We start from the raw sequence: 26,745 nt of genomic DNA on the forward strand, positions 1-26,745 counted from the left end.
TTTCTCAATACGAGTATAATTCAAAGCGTATGTATCCAAAACTAAACTAGGCCTACTTCATACAAATAACTTTTCCATAGAAATAACATGTCAATCTATATATCCAACCATATCTTTTCAATAAAATAAAATACACTAGGGTTCCACAAATCAAACAAACAAGGGTTGTAATACATGCAAATTTCTAATACATGCAAGATTCATATCTAATCAAATCAAACAAGGATTCCCCAAATCTTTGAAATACCATATTTTGTATGGATAGAAAGAAGGGGATCGGAGGAGAGTACCTTCTAGGATAGATTGGTGAAGAAATGCACGGACCAAATCGTCGGATCTGTAGGATTTGGGAGAGGGGATTGAGAGGGCGAGAGGAGGAAGCCGCTAGGCACTGTTCTGTAACTCGTGGAACAAATGGGTGGGGTGGGGGGAGAGGGAGCGGGCGGCTGGCATCTAAGTCACAGTGCAACGCCTAAGGGCTAGGCGCTGCACATTACATGTGTGGCGCCTACCTCGTAGGCGCTGCACTGCTGGGTCCGGGGCCCAGGGCTGCCACGGTGGACTGGAGTGCAACGCCCCAGAGCTAGGCGCTGCACCGTTGGGTGTGGCGCCGGCGTGGCGGGCGCTGCACAAAAAGGTCAGGGAAGTGAAATAGTTTCACGGGCAGTTCATTCTGTGAATTGATTTCGTTTCGAGGTCAAAATTGTCAAATTTGCCGAAATTGACGCGGAGCATGCAGAAGGAAACGATGGGACTCGCTGCAGGCTGGGGAGCGCAGCGCGCCAGGCAGAGGCAGGGTCCATCTGACGGCTGACATTGGGTGGGATAATCGAGATCACGGCTGACATTAGGGCCCTGTCCCACGGTTCAGCTCACTATGCAGCGGAAGGGGCCCACCTGTCAGTGCTTCCATACAGCCCGGTATGAGGCATGCATGACACGGCCACATGAACCATCTACCTCCTAGCTAACTCCTATTTGCATTACCATTTTTCTTCTTACTGCCTATGCAACTTGTTGCATTGGATTCCTGCATCGTCATTCATTTGTTTTAAATGTGTCTGTAATCTAATCCAATCTCCATTTTTTTTTGCAGCAGTACTAATTGTGCTAGAAAATCTGATGAATATTGAATATAGTTTCTAGTCGGTGGCAAGAGGACAGATCCATGCATGTGTACAGAAAGCACCCAGCGATGCAAACTTGATGGGATCACGGGAGCCATCTTCTGCTCTAACAAACAATACACATGGCGGCAATTAACCATACTTGTACGTCCTAGTAGCTACTCTATAGCAATACAGCGTCATCGTCGGATGTACTACTAGTCTATAGCAGTACAGAAGAGCATGCCTTGGAGAGTAGATTAACTTCACTGTGCTGCTGTAAACATCCTTCTGCACCACCTGTATGCAGCTGTAGGTAGGTAGGAACAACATTCTACTCAGTACTACTAGTAATTAAGTAACATTAATCGCCGTCCTTAAACACTGTAGTTGCATCTTACACTGCGGGAATGGGTGGTGAAGAAGGCAGAGCAGGGTGGAGCGAAATTAACCCTGGTGCAGTCAAAATTCATGATCCGGCCCCTGCAGCCTACCTGCCTGCCGCCATCCTTCTGCTTCTTGCTCGTCCGTCGGATCTGATCCCTATTGAACCCTTTTTTCTGCACAAGAGAGAGAGATCATGGTAGAGAGAGAGAGAGAGAGAGAGAGAGAGAGAGAGAGATGGAACATGGGAAGCTTTAGGATGAGGAGGCTGCGATCTACTTACTCGATCCAAGAGTTTCACCACCCTCTCATGCATTCCCCCCACAATCATTTGCGCCACCCCATTTGTACAGCCCTTCTCTCTCTCTCTCTCTCTCTCTCTCTCTCTCTCATGATCTATATAACATGCGCCCGGCCTTTGCTTGTTGCCTGCATATAATTCTGTTCCTCGCTTGCTTCTCCTTTACTTATTTAGCTACTCCCCCTCCTCCTTTCCATCATCACCTCCACGACGGCTGCCTCCTCCCTTCCTCAAGCTACTACAAAAGACCACAGACAAGCAAGCAAGCAGAGTCACATCACACCACTGGCTTGGCTAGCTCCCCACCTCACCTCGGGCAATTCTCACTCGCATAAACTATTTCTTGGATCCCTTGAGAGAGGATCTAGAGCAGCAGTGGGATCTGCGCGCGCGCACCAGCTTCCATGGGCCTCGATGTCGCGGAAATCTCTGAATTGGCGGCGCTCCGGCCGATCCAGACGGCCGTGAGCGGCGCCCGGGCCACGTCAGTACCGGGGGAGGACGACGGCACTGCCGTTGCCGACACCGGCTGCGTCACGCCGACGGCGAGCGGCGCGCAATCGGCCATGGCAGGGGGAGTCGACGACGACGACGCAGCCGCCGACACTGGCTGCGTCACGCCGAGGTCGAGCGGCTTCATGGTCATGCTGCCAATTGCGCCAGTGCAGCAAGACGACGGCGCCGAAGTCGGCTTCGCCACACCGCTGGCCACGGGTGGAGTAATTGGGCAGCGAGACGGCTGCGCCGCTGCGGGCGACGAGAACAGCTTCACCACGCCGACCACGGCTGACAGCGCGCTGTTGCCGGCGACGGTGTGCCCGCCGGCGCCGCGGAAGTCGGCGCCGGTCCCGACGAGGAAGCGGGCGCCGCTGCAGCAGCGGCTCTTCTTCTACCCGGTGCCGCACGACCTGACCACCGTCTTCGTCGCCGTGCCGCAGTGCGCGCCACCCGCCAAGAAGATGCGGGCGCACGTGGTGGAGTCATCTGTGCCTCTAGGCACGTGAGAGGCGCAATTCGCGCACACGCATCCTCTGTCTCGTTCATGTAGTTCAGCACTTCACACGCTGACACGCATGCTGCTGCTGCGCGCCATTGTCGCGACCGCGAGTGGACGAAGGAGTTCTTCAGAGAAGCGGAAGCGAGCAAGTCCATACACGAGCAAGGGCTCTCGAGCTCGAGCGGACGAGCGCACAGACAAGATGTTGTAGTTGAATCACTCAACTCCCGTCGGCTCCTCTGAAATGTGCGTCAAACACACACGGAACCACTACTACCCTACTAGCACTCAAGTTTAGCTCCACCACTCAGCTCTCTCTCTCTCTCTCTGTCTCTCTCTCTCTCTCTCTCTCTCTCTCTCTCTCTCTCTCTCCCTCCCTCCCTCCCTCCCTCCCTCTCTCTCTCTCTCTCTCTCTCTCTCTCTATTGTTTCTCACATGTACAAATACACGAGCTGGTTTGGTGACTACCTTGCTGCCTCACACGGTCAAAGTCTGTTCTATTGTTAATGCACTACAAGTTTACCTTATAAATGATAGGCAAACATGGCTATTTGTATTTGTAGGCTTGCCGGTTTCCCAAACTGACATAAACATGGAGTGTGGCTAGATCCCAGTTGACTTAACCAAGTCTCATTCAAATGACACAACATATAAAAAAGAAGAAAGAAAAAGTGCAGGGCGAGGATCTCGCTTGGTGCAGGGTGAGGATCTCGCTTTCTCACCGCGACATTGGCACCCACCACGTTTCCACCCTTGTCTCGCCCCCTCTCGCGGCCCACATTGGTGGATTACAGGTGTTTACGGACCCCAGGGCGACGATGAGAAGCTTGCCTTCCTTGCGGAGCTACAGGACTTCTGCGGAGGAGTAGAACAATAGTAGGCTTAACCACCGGATCATGAGCCGCTTCAGGCGTTTCATCGCGGACATGGAGTTGTGCGATATCTACCTCCATGGTCGGCGTTATACCTGGTCTAATGAGCAAGACCAGCCCACCTTAGTGCGCAATGACCGAGTCTTATGCACCCCTACCTGGGAGTCGTCTCTGCCTAGTTGCATGCTTCGTTGTCTATTCTCGACAGTGTCTGACCACTGTCCGCTTCTCTTGGATTGTGCGTCCACCTCGGAGGTCGCAAAACGCTTCCACTTTAAGCGCTTCTGGCCTAAGTTGGATGGTGACATCGAGGTTGTGTCCCAGGCTTGGAATTCCATTGAGCCAGACCCCGATCCTTTCCACAGGATGTATGATCGCATTAAAGCTACCGCGCGCAAGCTTCGCTGTTGGAGTGCGAGGAAGATGGGCGCCATCTCCCCCCAACTTTTGCTTTCCCGCGAGATCATGGCCTGCCTGGATGAGGTGCAAAACTCTCGGCCACTCTCCCATGGCGAGAGGTGGTTGCGCCGCAAGCTCAACCACACGTATCTCAGCTTGGCCTCGCTTGAGCGTTCCATCACGCGGCAACATTCGAGATTCTCCTGGCTGTGGGTTGGCGCGGCTAATACCGCCTTCCGCAGCATCCATGCCTCCCATCGCGCCTCTACTGGGGCCGAAGAGGAGGAGGGACATGGGCACGGAGACGAGGGAGGGGAGTGCAGCTCTGTGCGTAGTCGGCGCGCGGTGTAAATAGCCGCGACGAGGCCGAGGCGAAGGGCCGGTCGGCCCGCTTCAATGCGGCGCAGCAGCCGGAGTTGGTTCCTCGGGATGAGGTTGTTGGGAACGTATGACTTTCAAAAAAATTCGTACGCACACGCAAGATTATGGTGATGCATAGCAATGAGAGAAGAGAGTGTTGTCCACGTACCCTCGTAGACCGAAAGCGGAAGCGTTAGCACAACGCGGTTGATGTAGTCGTACGTCTTCACGATCCGACCGATCAAGTACCGAACGCACGGCACCTCCGAGTTCAGCACACGTTCAGCCCAATGACGTCCCTCGAACTCCGATCCAGCCGAGTGTTGAGGGAGAGTTTCGTCAGCACGACGGCGTGGTGACGATGATGATGTTCTACCGACGCAGGGCTTCGCCTAAGCACCGCTACAGTATTATCGAGGTGGACTATGGTGGAGGGGGGCACCGCACACGGCTAAAAGATCAAACGATCAATTGTTGTGTCTCTAGGGTGTCCCCCCTGCCCCCGTATATAAAGGAGCAAGGGGGGAGGTGCGGCCGGCCAGGAGGGGGCGCGCCAGGAGGAGTCCTACTCCCACCGGGAGTAGGACTCCCTCCCTTTTCCTTGTTGGATTAGGAGTGAAGGGGGAAAGAGGAGGGAGAGAGGAAGGAAAGGGGGGGGGGGGCGCCGCCCCCTTCTCCTTGTCCTATTCGGACTAGGGGGGAGGGGCGCGCGGCACTTGCCCTGGCCGCCTCTCCTCTTCTCCACTAAGGCCCGGTATGGCCCATTAACCCCCGGGGGTTCCGGTAACCCCTCCGGTACTCCGGTAAAATCCCGATTTCACCCGGAACACTTCCGATATCCAAATATAGGCTTCCAATATATCAATCTTCATGTCTCGACCATTTCGAGACTCCTTGTCATGTCCGTGATCACATCCGGGACTCCGAACAACCTTCGGTACATCAAAACATATAAACTCATAATATAACTGTCATCGAAACGTTAAGCGTGCGAACCCTACGGGTTTGAGAACTATGTAGACATGACCGAAACACGTCTCCGGTCAATAACTAATAGCGGAACCTGGATGGTCATATTGGCTCCCACATATTCTACGAAGATCTTTATCGGTCAAACCGCATAACAACATACGTTGTTCCCTTTGTCATCGGTATGTTACTTGCCCGAGATTCGATCGTCGGTATCTCAATACCTAGTTCAATCTCGTTACCGGCAAGTCTCTTTACTCGTTCCGTAATACATCATCCCGCAACTAACTCATTAGTTGCAATGCTTGCAAGGCTTAAGTGATGTGCATTACCGAGTGGGCCCAGAGATACCTCTCCGACAATCGGAGTGACAAATCCTAATCTCGAAATACGTCAACACAACAAGTACCTTCGGAGACACCTGTAGAGCACCTTTATAATCACCCTGTTACGTTGTGACGTTTGGTAGCACACAAAGTGTTGCCCCGGTAAACGGGAGTTGCATAATCTCATAGTCATAGGAACATGTATAAGTCATGAAGAAAGCAATAGCAACATACTAAACGATCGAGTGCTAAGCTAACGGAATTGGTCAAGTCAATCACATCATTCACCTAATGATGTGATCCCGTTAATCAAACTATGTCAATGGCTAGGAAACTTAACCATCTTTGATCAACGAGCTAGTCAAGTAGAGGCATACTAGTGACACTCTGTTTGTCTATGTATTCACACATGTATTATGTTTCCGGTAAATACAATTCTAGCATGAATAATAAACATTTACCATGATAAGGAAATAAATAATAACTTTATTATTGCCTCTAGGGCATATTTCCTTCAGTCTCCCACTTGCACTAGAGTCAATAATCTAGTTCACATCACCATGTGATTTAACACCAATAGTTCACATCACCATGTGATTAACACTCATAGTTCACATCGTCATGTGACCAACACCCAAAGGTTTACTAGAGTCAGTAATCTAGTTCACATCGCTATGTGATTAACACCCAAAGAGTACTAAGGTGTGATCATGTTTTGCTTGTGAGATAATTTTAGTCAACGGGCCTGTCACATTCAGGTCCGTAAGTATTTTGCAAATTTCTATGTCTACAATGCTCTGCACGGAGCTACTCTAGCTAATAGCTCCCACTTTCAATATGCATCCAGATTGAGACTTAGAGTCATCTGGATCAGTGTCAAAATTTGCATCGACGTAACCTTTTATGACGAACCTTTTTGTCGCCTCCATAATCGAGAAACATATCCTTATTCCACTAAGGATAATTTTAACCGCTGTCCAGTGATCTACTCCTAGATCACTATTGTACTCGCTTGCCAAAATCAGTGTAGGGTATACAATAGATCTGGTACACAACATGGCATACTTTATAGAACCTATGGCCCAGGCATAGGGAATGACTTTCATTCTCTTTCTATCTTCTGCCGTGGTCGGGCTTTGAGTCTTACTCAATTTCACACCTTGTAACACAGGCAAGAACTCTTTCTTTGATTGTTTCATTTTGAACTACTTCAAAATCTTGTCAAGGTATGTACTCATTAAAAAACTTATCAAGCGTCTTGATCTATCTCTATAGATCTTGATGCTCAATATGTAAGCAGCTTCACTGAGGTCTTTCTTTGAAAAACTCCTTTCAAATACTCCTTTATGCTTTGCAGAATAATTCTACATTATTTCCGATCAACAATATGTCATTCACATATACTTATCAGAAATGCTGTAGTGCTCCCACTCACTTTCTTGTAAATACAGGCTTCACCGCAAGTTTGTATAAAACTACATCCTTTGATCAACTTATCAAAGCGTATATTCCAACTCCGAGATGCTTGCACCAGTCCATAGATGGATCGCTGGAGCTTGCATATTTTGTTAGCACCTTTAGGATTGACAAAACCTTCTGGTTGCATCATATACAACTCTTCTTTAATAAATCCATTAAGGAATGCGGTTTTGTTTATCCATTTGCCAGATTTCATAAAATGCGGCAATTGCTAACATGATTCGGACAGACTTAAGCATAGATACGAGTGAGAAACTTTCATCGTAGTCAACACCTTGAACTTGTCGAAAACCTTTTGCGACAATTCTAGCTTTGTAGACAGTAACATTACCGTCAGCTTCAGTCTTCTTCTTGAAGATCCATTTATTCTCGATGGCTTGCCGATCATTGGGCAAGTCAATCAAAGTCCATACTTTGTTCTCATACATGGATCTCATCTCAGATTTCATGGCCTCAAGCCATTTCGCGGAATCTGGGCTCATCATCGCTTCCTCATAGTTCGTAGGTTCGTCATGGTCAAGTAACATGACCTCCAGAACAGGATTACCGTACCAGTCTGGTGCGGATCTCACTCTAGTTTACCTACGAGGTTCGGTAGTAACTTGATCTGAAGTTACATGATCATCATCATTAGCTTCCTCACTAGTTGGTGTAGTAGTCACAGGAACAGATTTTTGTGATGAACTACTTTCCAATAAGGGAGCAGGTACAGTTACCTCATCAAGTTCTACTTTCCTCCCACTCACTTCTTTCGAGAGAAACTCCTTCTCTAGAAAGGATCCATTCTTAGCAATGAATATCTTGCCTTCGGATCTGTGATAGAAGGTGTACCCAACTGTCTCCTTTGGGTATCCTATGAAGACACATTTCTCCGATTTGGGTTCGAGCTTATCAGGTTGAAACCTTTTCACATAAGCATTGCAACTCCAAACTTTAAGAAACGACAACTTTGGTTTCTTGCCAAACCACAGTTCATATAGTGTCGTCTCAACGGATTTAGATGGTGCCCTATTTAACGTGAATGTAGCTGTCTCTAATGCATAACCCCAAAATGATAGTGGTAGATCGGTAAGAGACATCATAGATCGCACCATATCTAATAAAGTACGGTTACGACGTTCGGACACACCATTACACTGTGGTGTTCCAGGTGGCGTGAGTAGTGAAACTATTTCACATTGTTTTAACTGAAGGCCAAACTCGTAACTCAAATATTTTACCTCTGCGATCATATCGTAGAAACTTTTATTTTTGTTACGATGATTCTCCACTTCACTCTGAAATTCTTTGAACTTTTAAAATGTTTCAGACTTGTGTTTCATCAAGTAGATATACCCATATCTGCTCAAATCATCTGTGAAGGTCAGAAAATAATGATACCCGCCGTGAGCCTCAACACTCATCGGATCGCATACATCAGTATGTATTATTTCCAATAAGTCAGTTGCTCGCTCCATTGTTCCGGAGAACGGAGTCTTAGTCATCTTGCCCATAAGGCATGGTTCGCAAGCATCAACTGATTCATAATCAAGTGATTCCGATATCCCATCAGCATGGAGTTTCTTCATGCGCTTTACACCAATATGACCTAAACGCCAGTGCCACAAATAAGTTGCACTATCATTATTAACTTTGCATCTTTTGGCTTCAATGTTATGAATATGTGTATCACTACGATCGAGATCCAACAAACTATTTTTATTGGGTGTATGACCATAGAAGGTTTTATTCATGTAAACAGAACAACAATTATTCTCTAATTTAAATGAATAACCGTATTGCAATAAACATGATTAAATCATATTCACGCTCAACGCAAACACCAAATAACACTTATTTATGTTCAACACTAATCCCGAAAGTATAGGGAGTATGCGATGATGATCATATCAATCTTCGAACTACTTCCAACACACATCGTCACCTCGCCCTTAACTAGTTTTTGTTCATTCTGCAACTCCCGTTTCGAGTTACTACTTTTAGCAACTGAACCAGTATCATATAACGAGGGGTTGCTATAAACACTAGTAAAGTACACATCAATAACATGTATATCAAATATACTTATGTTCACTTTGCCATCCTTCTTATTCGCCAATTACTTGGGGTAGTTCCTCTTCCAGTGACCAGTCCCTTTGCAGTAGATGCACTTAGTCTCAAGCTTAGGTCCAGACTTGGGCTTCTTCACTCGAGCAGCAACTTGCTTGCCGTTCTTTTTGAAGTTCCCCTTCTTCCCTTTGCCCCTTTTCTTGAAACTAGTGGTCTTGTTAATCATCAACACTTGATGCTCTTTTTTGATTTCTACCTTCATCGATTTCATCATCATGAAAAGCTCAGGAATCATTTTCGTCATCCCTTGCATACTATAGTTCATCACGAAGTTCTACTAACTTGGTGATGGTGACTAGAGAATTCTGTCAATCACTATCTTATCTCAAAGATTAACTTCCACTTGATTCAAGCGATTGTAGTACCCAGACAATCTGAGCACATGCTCACTGCTTGAGCTATTCTCCTCCATCTTTTAGCTATAGAACTTGTTGGAGACTTCATATCTCTCAACTCGGGTATTTGCTTGAAATATTAACTTCAACTCCTGGAACATCTCATATGGTCCATGACGTTCAAAACGTCTTTGAAGTCACGATTCTAAGCCGTTTAGCATGGTGCACTAAACTATCAAGTAGTCATCATATTGAGCTAGCCAAACGTTCATAACGTCTGCATCTGCTCTTGCAATAGGTCTGTCACCTAGCGGTACATCAAGGACATAATTCTTCTGTGCAGCAATGAGGATAAACCTCAGATCACGAATCCAATCCGCATCATTGCTAGTAACATCTTTCAACTTAGTTTTCTCTAGGAACATATCAAAAATAAAACAGGGGAGCTAAACGCGAGCAATTGATCTACAACATAGATATGCTAATACTAACATGACTAAGTTCATGATAAATTAAAGTTCAATTAATCATATTACTTAAGAACTCCCACTTAGATAGACATCCCTCTAATCATCTAAGTGATCACGTGATCCAAATCAACTAAACCATAACCGATCATCACGTGAAATGGAGTAGTTTTCAATGGTAAACATCACTATGTTGATCATATCTACTATATGATTCACGCTCGACCTTTCGGTCTCAGTAGTCCGAGGCCATATCTGCATATGCTAGGCTCGTCAAGTTTAACCTGAGTATTCTGCGTGTGCAAAACTGGCTTGCACCCGTTGTAGATGGACGTAGAGCTTATCACACCCGATCATCACGTGGTGTCTGGGCACGACGAACTTTGGCAACGGTGCATACTCAGGGAGAACACTTGTATCTTGAAATTTAGTGAGAGATCATCTTATAATGCTACCGTCAATCAAAGCAAAATAAGATGCATAAAAGATAAACATCACATGCAATCAATATAAGTGATATGATATGGCCATCATCATCTTGTGCTTGTGATCTCCATCTCCGAAGCACCGTCATGATCACCATCGTCACCGGCGCGACACCTTGATCTCCATCGTAGCATCGTTGTCGTCTCGCCAATCTTATGCTTCTACGACTATCGCTACCGCTTAGTGATAAAGTAAAGCATTACAGGGCGATTGCATTGCATACAATAAAGCGACAACCATATGGCTCCTGCCAGTTGCCGATAACTCGGTTACAAAACATGATCATCTCATACAATAAAATTTAGCATCATGTCTTGACCATATCACATCACAACATGCCCTACAAAAACAAGTTAGACGTCCTCTACTTTGTTGTTGCAAGTTTTACGTGGCTGCTACTGGGCTTAGCAAGAACCGTTCTTACCTACGCATCAAAACCACAACGATAGTTTGTCAAGTTGGTGTTGTTTTAACCTTCGCAAGGACCGGGCGTAGCCACACTCGGTTCAACTAAAGTTGGAGAAACTGACACCCGCCAGCCACCTGTGTGCAAAGCACGTTGGTAGAACCAGTCTCGCGTAAGCGTACGCGTAATGTCGGTCTAGGCCGCTTCATCTCACAATACCGCTGAACCAAAATATGACATGCTGGTAAGCAGTATGACTTATATCGCCCACAACTCACTTGTGTTCTACTCGTGCATATGACATCTACGCATAAAACCAGGCTCGGATGCCACTGTTGGGGAACGTAGTAATTTCAAAAAATTCCCACGCACACGCAAGATCATGGTGATGCATTGCAACAAGAGGGGAGAGTGTACACGTACCCTGATAGACCGAAAGCGGAAGCGTTAGCAAACCGCTGTTGATGTAGTCGTACGTCTTCATGATCCGACCGATCAAGTACTGAACGCACGGCACCTCCGAGTTCAGCACACGTTCAGCCCGATGACGTCCCTCGAACTCCGATCCAGCCGAGTGTTGAGGAAGAGTTTCGTCAGCACGACGGCGTGGTGACGATGATGATGTTCTACTGACGCAGGGCTTTGCCTAAGCACCGCTACAGTATTATCGAGGTGGACTATGGTGGAGGGGGGCACCGCACACAGCTAAAAGATCAAACGATCAATTGTTGTGTCTCTAGGGTGCCCCCTACCCCCGTATATAAAGGAGCAAGGGGGGAGGTGCGGCCGGCCAGGAGGGGGCGCGCCAGGAGGAGTCCTACTCCCACCGGGAGTAGGACTCCCTCCCTTTTCCTTGTTGGATTAGGAGTGGAGGGGGAAAGAGGAGGGAGAGAGGAAGGAAAGGGGGGCGCCGCCCCCTTCTCCTTGTCCTATTCGGACTAGGGAGGGGCGCGCGGCCCTTGCCCTGGCCGCCTCTCCTCTTCTCCACTAAGGCCCACTATGGCCCATTAACCCCCGGGGTGTTCCGGTAACCCCTCCGGTACTCGCGTAAAATCCCGATTTCACCCGGAACACTTCCGATATCCAAATATAGGCTTCCAATATATCAATCTTCATGTCTCGACCATTTTGAGACTCCTCGTCATGTCCGTGATCACATCCGGGACTCCGAACAACCTTCGGTACATCAAAACATATAAACTCATAATATAACTGTCATCGAAACATTAAGCGTGCGGACCCTACGGGTTCGAGAACTATGTAGACATGACCGAGACACGTCTCCGGTCAATAACCAATAGCGGAACCTGGATGCTCATATTGGCTCCCACATATTCTACGAAGATCTTTATCGGTCAGACCACATAACAACATACGTTGTTCCCTTTGTCATCGGTATGTTACTTGCCCGAGATTCGATCGTCAGTATCTCAATACCTAGTTCAATCTCGTTACCGGCAAGTCTCTTTACTCGTTCCGTAATACATCATCTCGCAACTAACTCATTAGTTGCGATGCTTGCAAGGCTTAAGTGATGTGCATTACCGAGTGGGCCCAGAGATACCTCTCCGACAATCGGAGTGACAAATCCTAATCTTGAAATACGCCAACCCAACAAGTACCTTCGGAGACACCTGTAGAGCACCTTTATAATCACCCTGTTACGTTGTGACGTTGGGTAGCACACAAAGTGTTCCTCCGGTAAACGGGAGTTGCATATTCTCATAGTCATAGGAACATGTATAAGTCATGAAGAAAGCAATAGCAACATACTAAACGATCGAGTGCTAAGCTAACGGAATGGGTCAAGTCAATCACATCATTCACCTAATGATGTGATCCCGTTAATCAAATGACAACCCATGTCAATGGCTAGGAAACTTAACCATCTTTGATCAACGAGCTAGTCAAGTAGAGACATACTAGTGACACTCTGTTTGTCTATGTATTCACACATGTATTATGTTTCCGGTTAATACAATTCTAGCATGAATAATAAACATTTATCATGATATAAGGAAATAAATAATAACTTTATTATTGCCTCTTGGGCATATTTCCTTCAGAGGTGTCCACATTGAATCGGCGATGCCCCAGAGGTCACGTCCCATCAATGCCGGCCACTGCATGCCCTGGGCCAGCATGAATGCGACGCAAGCGGCGCGACACGTGGGATGGAAAAGCATGGTAGGGGCAGGTGGGGGTGGGGGGGGGGGGGTTGTGGGCCAGAGCGATCAGAAGCTGGCGTGGGAGCGGTCTCGATTCCCGAAAAGCCCCTCACATTTGTCTTCGGTTTACAGGAGAAAGTACGTCTGGACAGCGCCGCGGACCAATTCAAACCCGCGTTGGATGGCTTCCGCTCTCAGGACAGCGCGGTCCGGACGGATGCGGTGGAATGTTCTTGAGCGTGACGGAGGTGTGTTTGTTGGTCTGACCTCTGACAAAAGGACATGTAATTTCTTGCGTCCCAAGTCCCAATTCTTCCTTGGCTAACATGACGGTTTGCCAGACTTGGTGATGGAGCGGTGTCGGTGGCAGCAAATAAGAAACAGTTTGTCTAATTCACATCTAGATGATTTTTTAAGGATGTCACATCTAAGCTTCCATAAGTATGTAATGCAGCAACAAAAAACAAAAAAACTAGGGCAAAAAATAGACCACAAACAGAATGCACATCAAATTAGATGTGACACATCTAGATGTGTTATAGACAGACCCGGAAAGAAATGTCTCGCTTGTTGTCGCTAGTCTCTAGTCCGTCGATGGTGGTGCTCTATTGGCAAGCCGCTGCCAAATTCGTAGAGCAAGAGGTGGTTCGTGGTCCGACCGACAGCCGGCTCGCTCGCAGGGCCGAGCCGCGCCGCTTCGTGCGCTATGGATCCTCCATGCTCGACATGTTGATTTGCACGCCTCGGATCCACCAACCTAACCTGCGCTGACGAGGCCACGACGTACGTACGCCCCGGACGCATACGGCGCCGCAGTCGTTGTGGCGCTTGGCCTTTTCTGCACGTACGTACGTACGCCATGCCCATGCACAGTAATGTACTGTACTCCTACTTCGCAGTTTGGACGCCAGCGAGCCGGCGACCACGCGCCGAGACTACGTACGTACGAACGCGGCAGCAGTGACCGCACTACGTGCCGCGCAGTGCCAACGACCGTTGTGGGGCAGGTAACTTGGAAGATCATTGCAGAGAGCCGAGAGATCGACCATCTGCGGATCACTGAGGCTGTGAGCTTCGCAATACTTCAGCGTTTTGGTGCTTACTTGCTTTACCTTTAGACTCTCCCTGATGACGGAACCTGCAAGTTATTTGACATACCTTTAGACTTTAGGCACACGCACGAATTTAATTTTAATTTTTTTGGGCACGGAAGTGGTATAGCTTTTCATGCACGAGCTCGTGGTGAAGTCATTGTCACTTGCGAGACAGGGGTTTGGTCGTGACTGGGATATGTTGCGTGGAAAATTTTGGATTATCTTTGGTACGGAGGGAGCACGTTGTCTCTTGACGTGACTGGTTTAATTAGTTATGTCCTGATCTCGTAGGTCCATTTCATATCAAGCTAAGGAAAAAGGGTATACCAACTTTTCAAACTTTTACGAGGCCTCTAAATTAGCTTTGGTGGTTGGCCCACCCAGTAGTGGCTGATAGCGACATTGATCGATCCTCTATGGGTGGCTGGCACATCGTTACACAGCGCCGCCTGCCGCCTTTAGGCAGGGCCTCCGTCGTCCTGCTTTCATGGCGCGGCCGAGTCTCCGGGCGTGGCTGAGGGGCCGTTGCTTCCGATGCCTCTCGAGAGGCTATCGTGCACGCGAGTGTAGGGAAGGGATCCAATCCGGCGCACGTGATGTCGTGCAGAGCCCCGCATCGACCGGACTACATCATCTCGGGGAGCTGCTTCACCACCTCCCCCACCATGGTCACCCACCAACGATGCTACTGTGGTGGACGTGTCTTTGCAGCATGTCCTTATGGAGGAGTCCGAGCTACTTCGCGTTGAGCTTTGTGACTATGCGTGTTGTGAATGTTTTGGCAAGAGTGGTGGCCGCTCTTGGCAAACTGGAGGTGGTGTCAATTATGTTTTGGTTGCCCGAGCTCCAGGTTGATTCTACGAATGGGGGTGATGCAGGCCTCTATGGGGTTTCTCCCCTCGTGCTGGAGCCTGCGCGTGGTCGTTGCCTATACTACCGGCTGCCTTCTGACAGTGAAGGCTACCAGGGAAGAAACTCAAGACGCTCTTGATGAAGAATTGAAAACATCCCAACGTATCTTTCACTAATTAAGTAGTAGCGAGGCGTCGGTACGTCAGGTGGGGAAATCTCTCTGGAGAAGCGAGTGATCATGGTTTGGCTTGGCATGGTGGGTCTGGTGGTGTCTGTTGTCTTTAGCCGAGGTGTTTTGGTTAGGGTTTACTTTGTGTTGTAGAAGTGTGAGCGTTTACGGCTTTTGCATGTTGGGATTGGTTGAGTCATGCTGCATACTTAGTGAGTAGTTCGCGCATGATTTTCTTGTATCGTTTTCACTTGTTGATTGTGCTATTTTTTTCCACTTAATTAATCGATGAGGTAAATCTTTTTCCTCCGTTTAAAAAAAACTCACACTCATTCTAGCCTGTCTTCTCTTGTTGAGATGGCATTCCATTTAAATCTGTCCAGCAAAGGAGTGAGGACAGACTCATGGATTTGACAGGATCACAAACTTACCCGTGCTGCCATCGGATCCAGAGACAGATCGGACCTACACTCATTTGACGGTGACAAAAGCGAGAACGAACTGTCCAAACAGAAAGCCACGAGCTTTCTAGCCTAGAACCGGCCTACTACAACGACCCCCCTCGCCCCTGCCCCCCTATCTCATCACGTACTACGCCACTTTAACAACTCCATTCTCGCGCTACATACACTCGCTCACGGCCAGGACAAGAACACGGCCGGTAAACTCCCCCACTTCATCCTGTTCCCGTAGCACGTAGCTCGTACAGTACCACGCTAATCAGGCGGCCGCTTTAGGCTTTTCGCCCGTCCGTCAATCCGTCAGAGTCATCATCGATCGGAAAAGGGAGCAGGCATGGCAGGCCCAATGAACAGCGCGTGATGCCAAAGCTTGTCGATGTCAAGAAGGAATTCAAAGCCATGGAAACAACAGCTAGCTAGCTGGAGCCTTCTTCAGTCTAGCCTCCTCCATGATGAAGCGAGGAAGAAACAGCGTCGTTTTTGTCCGGTCCAATCGGTGGGGATCTTGCTGTTGCGTCGCCCTGTGGCTCTGGTCCAGGAGGGTCAGTCGGAGTCTCTCTCTGGGGTAGGCGATAGCTACTTGACATTCAGCTCCCGTGGGTTCTGAGCAAACGAGGTGCCGTCGTCCTGAGCCCGTCGGTTGTGCCGACTGCCGAGCAGCCCGTGCTCGGCGTTGTGTTCGGCACTAATCCCCGTGGAAGATGGTCATCTCGTTGTTGTGGGATGTAGGAGTAGGTTGAGACAGGGCATTTCGACCGGTTCACCCTCGGCTGTTCCAAATGAACACCAGAGTGATGCCTCCTGCCTGCATGTATCTTCTTCGTTCTCCGTGTACTCCTGCAAGGCCAAGCCAGTGGACAGGTACGGGGTCCGGCATGCCAGGACGCTAGGGCAAGTGGGGGTCTGGCCGGCCGAAATGATTCGGCTCTGCTCTGCTCCACTCTGTTCTGCATGCGGGTTCGGCGAGTGCAGAGAGCGGCCCTAGCTGCTTCGTGAGTTCTACGGCGGCCAAGCCAAAAGCGATCGACATACCATCATTGATGCTCCCCCATGCATGCAGAGATCTATCCATCTATCTGCCCCTGGATCCACCAGCGTTCCCAAATTCAGCACCGTCTCGTCTCATGATGCCTTCAGCCTTACACGTTACTCTTGCTCGGAGATCGGCATGTACCAGGAGGAGTATACGTCATACGTGCCATCAGAACTACGTTAGCAAGTCGTGGCCGGCCGCCCGGTAACATCTTCATGACGGTATGTATCCCAAGTTCCCTACAGATCCCAACTCAACATGATCCACCGATCTTAATCAGTCCGCTAGGACGTACTGCTATTTATCAATGGCGCCCATAACAGGCAGCACATAATCTGGACCAAAAGAACATCACGGTTCATCCGACGGACATAGTTCTAAACTAAAATTACTGAAAAAGGAAATAAAGACGGAGAGGGCCGAGTTTCTTCACCACTTCCTCGCCGGTTCTTTGCCCTTCCGGTTGCCGGCGCGGCCGTAGCCCTCCAGGTAGGCGTTGGCGGCAGGTGGGGGGTCGTCGGATGACGACGAGATAAAGCCGGCCATCGTCAGCACAGAGTGGTTCTGTTGCCTCACGAGCTTCACCGCTCTTGCTGTCGCCGCCGCCTCCTTCGTCGATTGCTCGATACCGAGCCGGAGGGTCTTGGCACTCTTCCGATGGATCCGGCAGGCGTCCGTCTCTGCGGTGGTCAGTGACCGACGGTAGGCGGCACACCTCTCCAATTCTTGCATGATGGAGTAGGTTAAAAAAATACAAAATGATGATACGCAAGATTTTCAATGACATGTGAGATGTTAGCCTTTATTCATTCTTCACACCGACTGAGCAATTATAGCCCCCCAAAGGTACCAATGAAAACAAGTAGAAAAGGAAGAAACAAGTCAAGAAATAAAGGTTCCATCACAAAAGCGGATTACCCTTTGCTTGTCACCAAAGACACGAGTAGGTAGGTGGCCCTTTGGCACGTAGCTAGTGGCGGACACCCGCCCATGCATGCATGCACGGCACCGCAGACTGCAGACAGACACATCCACGCACGCACCGGCGCACTCCGCAGCCCATGCACTCACCACTGTACGTCCCTGGCCGTTAGAAATCCATGGAAGCTTTCTCTTTTCTCCCGAATATTTGTTGGGCTGGCAAGCGGACAAGAGGATGCGTGCTCTTGTCACGTACCAAATCCGGTAGCCCTGAGATGTATGATCGTGCCTGCGTGGTGTCTCTGGCCGGAGAAGCTGCCGATCTCTGCTCTGTGTCCCTGGGAGTTGTGAGGCTGAGCGGCACAGTTCGTGGGTAGGATCATGCGTTTGGTGTAAGGATGTTTATGAATTATGATGATGGCTTGGTTTGGTTTGGTCCATACCATTTTACATGCTTGTCCCTTGTTAACTACTCTAGTTTTGTTGTTTAGTTGACAAAATTTGTCAAAATAGTGGTAAACAACTTCTTGTTAGGGACAGGGGTGAAGTTGCTCGCACTTGCGCGTCGTTCTGGCGATCTTCTTTGAGATCTCTGCCGGTTGCAAAGGTGGGGGAAAAGGGAAGAGAAATTGTCCAACTAGTACGTGTGATGGCTACAGATCTCTGCCCTGCCGCTTCCTGGAAATCTTGTGTGTTGTGGAGATGGAGGAGAGTAGTTCCCTGGACGGTACAAAAACAGAGTACAGTCCAAGTACCACAGGGCCGGCAGCTGCCATACGCTTGCACAGTGATCCAGCAACTGAATGTGCTGCGAGCGTACTGGTCCAGACTCCAGTCTCCAGACCCCAGAGGGAAGTAAAAGGCAAAATGTATTTAACATGTACTCCGTATGCATGTATGCCGCAACTATACATGAACAGTTCCCGCGAGAAAATTTATACGTGAGCAGTTGGGGAATCCATGGGCAAATCATTGAAGCCGGGTGCCTGGAGGCCCAGATCTGGGGGACGGACGCTTTCCCCTCTCCAGATCTGCTCTGCCCCCTGCACTGCATCCATCGACCCTGGTCGAGCCGAGCTCCATCGCGCACGCGGCTTTGTTTGGGTATCCAAGAAGATCCAGGGAGGTTGCGGCTGCAACAAGACATGCTTTGGAAGCTCGCGTCAGGCCACTTTCCTCCCTCCTCGCTTGCCCAACTCTCTCTCTCTCTCTCTCTCACCTCTTTCTCTCTCTACAACACTCTCTCCCTCTCTAATGAAAGAGAGAGAGAGAGAGAGAGAAATTCATCACAATTGGCGTCCGCCCACTGCCCTGAAATTCAGAGGCAGAGGGAAAACAGAGAGGGCGCATAGAGAGAACCATGCATGGCCTGAGAAGAGAACCAGACCAGGCAGTGAAGTGAATTCTGGAAGTAGAATTGTGCAGTTCATCCACAGAAATAAACATGGCCTGTCTATAGTTCGATGATGCAGAGGCAGAGCAAGTACATCGAAACAAGTACACAAGACAAAATGGTAAGTAGAGTTTACAAAAGATTACAGTGGAGTTTACACAATTCCCCGCGAGAGGATTGAGGCGGAAATACAGAGCAATTGGCGGCCACTCAGGAGCGCCTAATTCTGCCATGCAGAGTTGAATTATTCCCAGGTTACCATCCGTCTCTTTCATGATTCCACGATCACCTGCTGGATTTGCGCCATGGCAGCTGATCATCACGCGTATGCACAGGAGGCGGGCGGCGGTGTATGTACAATCCGATTATTCAGGCTTATTCTGCATGGGGACGGAGGAGAGGAAAGAGAGATCCACTTCGCTTCCGCTTCTCTGGAGAATTCCTTCGCCCACTTGCGCTCGGTCGCGGCAATGGCGCGCAGCGGCATGCACGCATGCATGTCACCTGCGCGGGGTGCTGAATTGCTGGAGCGAGAGAGAGGTGTGTGTCTCGCTCAACTGCCTAGGGGCGCAGATGACTCCAGGGCGTGTGCCCGCATCTTCTTGGCGGGCGGCGGGCACTGCGGCACGGCCACGAACACGGTGGCCAGGTCGTGCGGCACCGGGTAGAAGAGCCGCTGCTGGAGCGGAGCACGCTTCCTCGTCGGGACCGGCGCCGACTTCCGCGGCGCCGGTGGGCACACCGTGGCCGGCAACAGCGCGCTGTCGGCCGTCGTGGGCGTGGTGAAGCTGTTCTCGTCGCCGGCAGCAGCGCAGCCGTCTCGCGGCCCAATTACTCCACCCGTGGCCAGCGGCGTGGCGAAGCCGACGTCGGCGCGGTCGTCTTGCTGCAGCGGCGCGATGGGCAGCATGGCCATGGAGCCGCTTGCCTTGGGCGTGACGCAGCCGGTGTCGGTGGCAGCGTCGTCGTCGTCGTCCGCTCCTCCTGCAGCGGCTGAACGCGCGCCGCTCGCCTTGGGTGTGACGCAGCCGGTGCCGGCGGCTGGAGCGTCATCGTCCGTCCGAGGCTCTGCCGTGGCCCGGGGGCCGCTCACGGCCGTCTGGATCGGCCGGAGCGCCGCCAATTCAGAGATTTCCGCGGCGTCGAGGCCCATCGAAGCTGCTGCCTCGCGCGCGCAGATCCCACTGCTGCTGCTGCTCTAGATCCTCTCTGAAGGATCCACGAAATAGTTTATGCGAGCGATCGAATTGGCTGAGGTGAGGTGGGGTGCTAGGCAGTGGCGTGAGCCTGCTTGCCTGTGTGGTCTTTTGTAGTAGCGTGAAGGACGAGGAGGAGGGAGAAGGCAGGAGGCAGGCGTCGTGGAGGTGATGATGGAGAAGGGTAGCCTGGCTAAATAAGTAAAGGAGAAGCAAGCGAGCGAGGAACAGAATTATATGCAGGCAACAAGCAAAAGGGGCGGGCGCATGTTAAATAGATCATGGGAGAGAAGGGGGGAGGTGGCGCAAATGATTGTGGGGATGGTGAAACTCTTGGGTCGCAGCCGGCCTCCCCCCTAAAGCCTCCATGCATGATCTCTCTTGTGCAGAAAAAGGGATAAATACGGATCAGATCAGACGGATGAGAGCAGCAGCAGGAAGCACAAGGATGCCGGCGCATGAATTTTCACCGCAACAGGGTTAATTCTTCGGCCCCCATGCGAGATGCAACTACGTTTCTTTAAGGATGGTGATTAATGTATACTTAATTACAGTACTACTGATCAGAGTGAGCAGCTCAAGAATGTTGTTCCTACTCCTCTGCCTACTAGAGCAGCACAGCGAAGTCTGTTAATCTAGCTAGTCTCCAAGGCATGTTCTTCTGTATTGCTATAGACTAGTAGTGGTGGTGGTACTATGGCGATGCATGCATGTTCTTCTGTATTGGGATAGAGTAGGAGTATTTGCTAGAGTAGCTATAGGACGTACAGCTATGGTTAATTGCCGCCATGTGTATTGTTTCGTTAGAGCAGATGGCTCCCATGATCCCATCAATTTCGCATCGCTGGATGCTTTATGTACATACACATGCATGGATCTGTCCTCTTGCCACCGACTAGAAACTATATTCTGATATTCATTTTCTAGCATCATTAGTAGTACTGCTGCAAACAAAATTGAAGGTTGGATTAGACTACAGACCAATTTAAAACAAATGAATGACGATGCACGAATCCAATGTCACAAGTTGCAAATGAGCTGCAAGAAGAAAAGATAAATGCTGATGCAAATAGGAGTTGCTGGTTCGTGTGGCCGGCCGTGACATGCATGGCTCATACCCCGGGCTGGCTGCCTGTGGGTGCATGCACTGCTTCCTCCCTGACGCTTTAGGGCTTTACTGTGGAGGCACTGGCAGGTGGGCCCCGCGCCCCCGCAAAGCGAGCTGCAAGTGGGACATGCGGCTAATAATTTTCAGCGCAGGCTGGGCCGAGCGATCATCCCCACCCATTGTCAGCCGTCAGATGGACCCTGCCTGCGCGCTGCGCTGCCCATCCTGCATCCAGTCCCATCGTTTCCTTCTGCTCCGCGTCAATTTCAGAGCCGCTGCAACAGGAGTATTTTGTTCGAAGCAGGGTAATCTTTTGCATTTTTCTTTCTTTAGCAAGAGAACGTCATCTAATTTCTTGGTGCTAAGTGGAACATAAAGGTTAGACCAAATAATTCACCTTCAACAATTATATTTTTCTGGAAAGACCCAATACCATGTATGCGGTGTACCTCCACTACCACTGCATGCCTCCCGCTGAAGAAATATTCAGCCTATAAGACAAATGGAGTGTCAAACCTAGGGGTTGTCCGTGATGGTTTGATGGTACAACTAGCCTCCTAGCCACCCAATCACATATGTTTCTCTATTTTCCTTAACACATGATTTTGTGAATGTTACTTTGTACGTACATGATAAATAACTAGCAAAAGAGCATGTGCGTTGCAACAGGGACATATTTCGCCATGGAGCAAACAAGATGTTCACGAATCATAATATTTATCCAGTGTGAATGTTCTCCTTGAAGAATTACATCGCAGCATGATGATACACCCCGTAGGATCGGCTGACAACCGGTTCATGTCTATGAATGACCACTAGTAGAAAAAGGGTCAAATGTGAAGCACATTAGTGCCGGTTTGATTTTGAGCCGGCACTAATGTGTCCGTTAGTGCCGGTTTCAACGGCTAGGCGGGCGGAGATCATTAGTACCGGTTCGTGAGCAACCTTTAGTACCGGTTCGCTAATGAGGCTGCGTCAGGCTGTGGTCAGGCTGGGGCTCCACGGGAACCTTTAGTACTGGTTCATGCCATGAACCGGTACTATAATTTCTTAGTAAGCTGTTTTTTAGTCCCACCTCGCGAAGAGAGAGGCACTAGGAGCGGTTTATAAGCCCTGAGTGCAGAGACGATGAAGGAGAGGCGCAATGCTCATCTGCACGTTGCTTAGCTTTAAGCCTTGAGGAATAGTGTAGACTGCACGGAGCTATGTGCAGTGCAGTTTGCACTATTCCGAAAGGCTTGAAGCTAATTAACGAGGATTGTGCCTCTTTTTTATCTTTAATAACTTATTACAACTCCGGACTTCTTGTGTTACGGCAAAAACTGGACGCACTTCGTGTACAAACTGGACAATCTCTATTGAAGTATCAGGGTTTCTGACGAGAACTCATCTGTTACATGGGCACTTCATTTTTTTAAACTTATTACAACTCCAGACTTTTTTGCGTTCCGTACACACCATTTAAAGGGACGTCATCAAATTTTAAAACTTTCTAACATCATTTGCTATTTTTTAGTCATTTACCGATTTGTTTAGAGAGCTAAATGACCGTGAAATTGAAATCACTACAAAATGAACTCTGAAAATGTCGAAACTTGGCATGGTATCATCATTTCACCCACATAGCATGTGTAAAAAAGTAGAGAGGGTTACGACAAAAACTGGACGCACTTCGTCTACAAACTGGGCAATCTCTTTCGGAGTATCAGGGTTTCGGACGAGAACTCATCTGTTACACTGGCACTTCATTTTTTTAAACTTATTACAACTCCAGACTTTTTTTGCGTTCCGTACGCACCATTCAAAGCGACGTCATCAATTTTTAACACTTTCTCACATCATTTGCTATTTTTCAGTCATTTACCGATTTGTTTAGAGAGCTAAATGACGGTGCAATTGAAAATCACTACAAAATGAACTCTGAAAATGTCGAAACTTGGCATGGTATCATCATTTCACCCACATAGCATGTGCAAAAGAGTAGAGAGGGTTACGGCAAAAACTGGACGCACTTCGTGTACAAACTGCACAATCTCTTTCGAAGTATCAGAGTTTCTAACGAGAACTCATTTGTTACATGGGCACTTCATTTTTTTAAACTTATTACAACTCCAGACTTTTTTGCATTCCGCACACACCATTCAAAGCGACGTCATCAATTTTCAAAACTTTCTGACATCATTTGCTATTTTTTCAGTCATTTACCGATTTGTTTAGAGAGCTAAATGACCGTGAAATTGAAAATCACTACAAAAAGAACTCTGAAAATGTCGAAACTTGGCATGGTATCATCATTTCACCCACATAGCATGTGCAAAATAGTAGAGAGGGTTACGGCAAAAACTGGACGCACTTCGTGTACAAACTGGACAATCTCTTTCGAAGTATCAGGGTTTCTGACGAGAACTCATCTGTTACATGGGCACTTCATTTTTTTAAAGTTATTACAACTCCAGACTTTTTTGCGTTCCGTACACACCATTCAAAGCGACGTCATCAATTTTCAAAACTTTCTGACATCATTTGCTATTTTTTTAGTCATTTACCGATTTGTTTAGGGAGCTAAATGACCGTGAAATTGAAAATCACTACAAAATGAACTCTGAAAATGTCGAAACTTGGCATGGTATCATCATTTCACCCACATAGCATGTGCAAAAGAGTAGAGAGGGTTACGGCAAAAACTGGACGCACTTCGTGTACAAACTGGGCAATCTCTTTCGGAGTATCAGGGTTCCGGACGAGAACTCATCTGTTACACTGGCACTTCATTTTTTCAAACTTATTACAACTCCAGAATTTTTTGCGTTCCGCACACACCATTCAAAGCGACGTCATCAATTTTCAACACTTTCTCACATCATTTGCTATTTTTCAGTCATTTACCAATTTGTTTAGAGAGCTAAATGACGGTGAAATTGAAAATCACTACAAAATGAACTCTGAAAATGTCGAAACTTGGCATGGTATCATCATTTCACCCACATAGCATGTGCAAAAGAGTAGAGAGGGTTACGGCAAAAACTGGACGCACTTCGTGTAGAAACTGGACAATCTCTTTCGAAGTATCAGGGTTTCTGACGAGAACTCATCTGTTACATGGGCACTTCATTTTTTTAAAGTTATTACAACTCCAGACTTTTTTGCGTTCCGTACACACCATTCAAAGCGACGTCATCAATTTTCAAAACTTTCTGACATCATTTGCTATTTTTTTAGTCATTTACCGATTTGTTTAGAGAGCTAAATGACCGTGAAATTGAAAATCACTACAAAATGAACTCTGAAAATGTCGAAACTTGGCATGGTATCATCATTTCACCCACATAGCATGTGCAAAAGAGTAGAGAGGGTTACGGCAAAAACTGGACGCACTTCGTGTACAAACTAGGCAATCTTTTTCGGAGTATCAGGGTTTCGGACGAGAACTCATCTGTTACACTGGCACTTCATTTTTTTAAACTTATTACAACTCCAGACTTTTTTTGCGTTCCGTACGCACCATTCAAAGCGACATCATCAATTTTCAACACTTTCTCACATCATTTGCTATTTTTTAGTCATTTACCGATTTGTTTAGAGAGCTAAATGACGGTGAAATTGAAAATCACTACAAAATGAACTCTGAAAATGTCGAAACTTGGCATGGTATCATCATTTCACCCACATAGCATGTGCAAAAGAGTAGAGAGGGTTACGGCAAAAACTGGACGCACTTCGTGTACAAACTGGACAATCTCTTTCGAAGTATCAGGGTTTCTGACGAGAACTCATCTGTTACATGGGCACTTCATTTTTTAAAATTTATTACAACTCCAGACTTTTTTGCGTTCCGTACACACCATTCAAAGCGACGTCATCAATTTTCAAAACTTTCTGACATCATTTGCTATTTTTTCAGTCATTTACCGATTTGTTTAGAGAGCTAAATGACCGTGAAATTGAAAATCACTACAAAATGAACTCTGAAAATGTCGAAACTTGGCATGGTATCATCATTTCACCCACATAGCATGTGCAAAAGAGTAGAGAGGGTTACGGCAAAAACTGTTCGCACTTCGTGTACAAACTGGGCAATCTCTTTCGGAGTATCAGGGTTTCGGACGAGAACTCATCTGTTACATGGGCAGTTCATTTTTTTAAACTTATTACAACTCCAGAATTTTTTTGCGTTCCGTATGCACCATTCAAAGCGACGTCATCAATTTTCAAAACTTTCTCACATCACTTGCTATTTTTCAGTCATTTACCGATTTGTTTAGAGAGCTAAATGACGGTGAAATTGAAAATCACTACAAAATGAACTCTGAAAATGTCGAAACTTGGCATGGTATCATCATTTCACCCACATAGCATGTGCAAAAGAGTAGAGAGGGTTACGGCAAAAACTGGACGCACTTCGTGTACAAACTAGGCAATCTCTTTTGGAGTATCAGGGTTTCGGACGAGAACTCATCTGTTACACTGGCACTTCATTTTTTAAAACTTATTACAACTCCAGACTTTTTTTGCGTTTCGTACGCACCATTCGAAGCGACGTCATCAATTTTCAACACTTTCTCACATCATTTGCTATTTTTCCGTCATTTACCGATTTGTTTAGAGAGCTAAATGACGGTGAAATTAAAAATCACTACAAAATGAACTCTGAAAATGTCGAAACTTGGCATGGTATCATCATTTCACCCACATAGCATGTGCAAAAGAGTAGAGAGGGTTACGGCAAAAACTGGACGCACTTCGTGTACAAACTGGACAATCTCTTTCGAAGTATCAGGGTTTCTGACGAGAACTCATCTGTTACATGGGCACTTCATTTTTTAAAATTTATTACAACTCCAGACTTTTTTGCGTTCCGTAAACACCATTCAAAGCGACGTCATCAATTTTCAAAACTTTCTGACATCATTTGCTATGTTTTCAGTCATTTACCGATTTGTTTAGAGAGCTAAATGACCGTGAAATTGAAAATCACTACAAAATGAACTCTGAAAATGTCGAAACTTGGCATGGTATCATCATTTCACCCACATAGCATGTGCAAAAGAGTAGAGAGGGTTACGGCAAAAACTGTTCGCACTTCGTGTACAAACTGGGCAATCTCTTTCGGAGTATCAGGGTTTCGGACGAGAACTCATCTGTTACATGGGCAGTTCATTTTTTAAACTTATTACAACTCCAGACTTTTTTTGCGTTCCGTATGCACCATTCAAAGCGACGTCATCAATTTTCAAAACTTTCTCACATCACTTGCTATTTTTCAGTCATTTACCGATTTGTTTAGAGAGCTAAATGACGGTGAAATTGAAAATCACTACAAAATGAACTCTGAAAATGTCGAAACTTGGCATGGT

At 47.7% G+C, this 26,745-nt stretch overlaps 2 protein-coding genes across 2 annotated transcripts; one reads left to right on the forward strand and one right to left on the reverse strand.

Annotated features, from left to right (window-relative positions):
- The first annotated feature begins 1,200 nt into the window (after nt 1-1,200).
- Nucleotides 1,201-3,411, forward strand: LOC109769514 (uncharacterized). The gene has a single exon (XM_020328251.4). The coding sequence runs from the start codon at nt 2,196-2,198 to the stop codon at nt 2,793-2,795; it is 600 nt and encodes a 199-aa protein (XP_020183840.1). The 5' UTR covers nt 1,201-2,195; the 3' UTR covers nt 2,796-3,411.
- A 15,718-nt stretch (nt 3,412-19,129) lies between these two features.
- Nucleotides 19,130-20,631, reverse strand: LOC109787108 (uncharacterized). Its single transcript, XM_020345668.4, has one exon. It carries the CDS (start codon nt 20,238-20,240, stop codon nt 19,641-19,643), a length of 600 nt encoding a protein of 199 aa, XP_020201257.1. The 5' UTR covers nt 20,241-20,631; the 3' UTR covers nt 19,130-19,640.
- Nucleotides 20,632-26,745: the final 6,114 nt, after the last annotated feature.

This window comes from Aegilops tauschii, chromosome 7 (genome assembly GCF_002575655.3).
Source record: "Aegilops tauschii subsp. strangulata cultivar AL8/78 chromosome 7, Aet v6.0, whole genome shotgun sequence".
NCBI classification, from domain to species: domain Eukaryota; kingdom Viridiplantae; phylum Streptophyta; class Magnoliopsida; order Poales; family Poaceae; genus Aegilops; species Aegilops tauschii.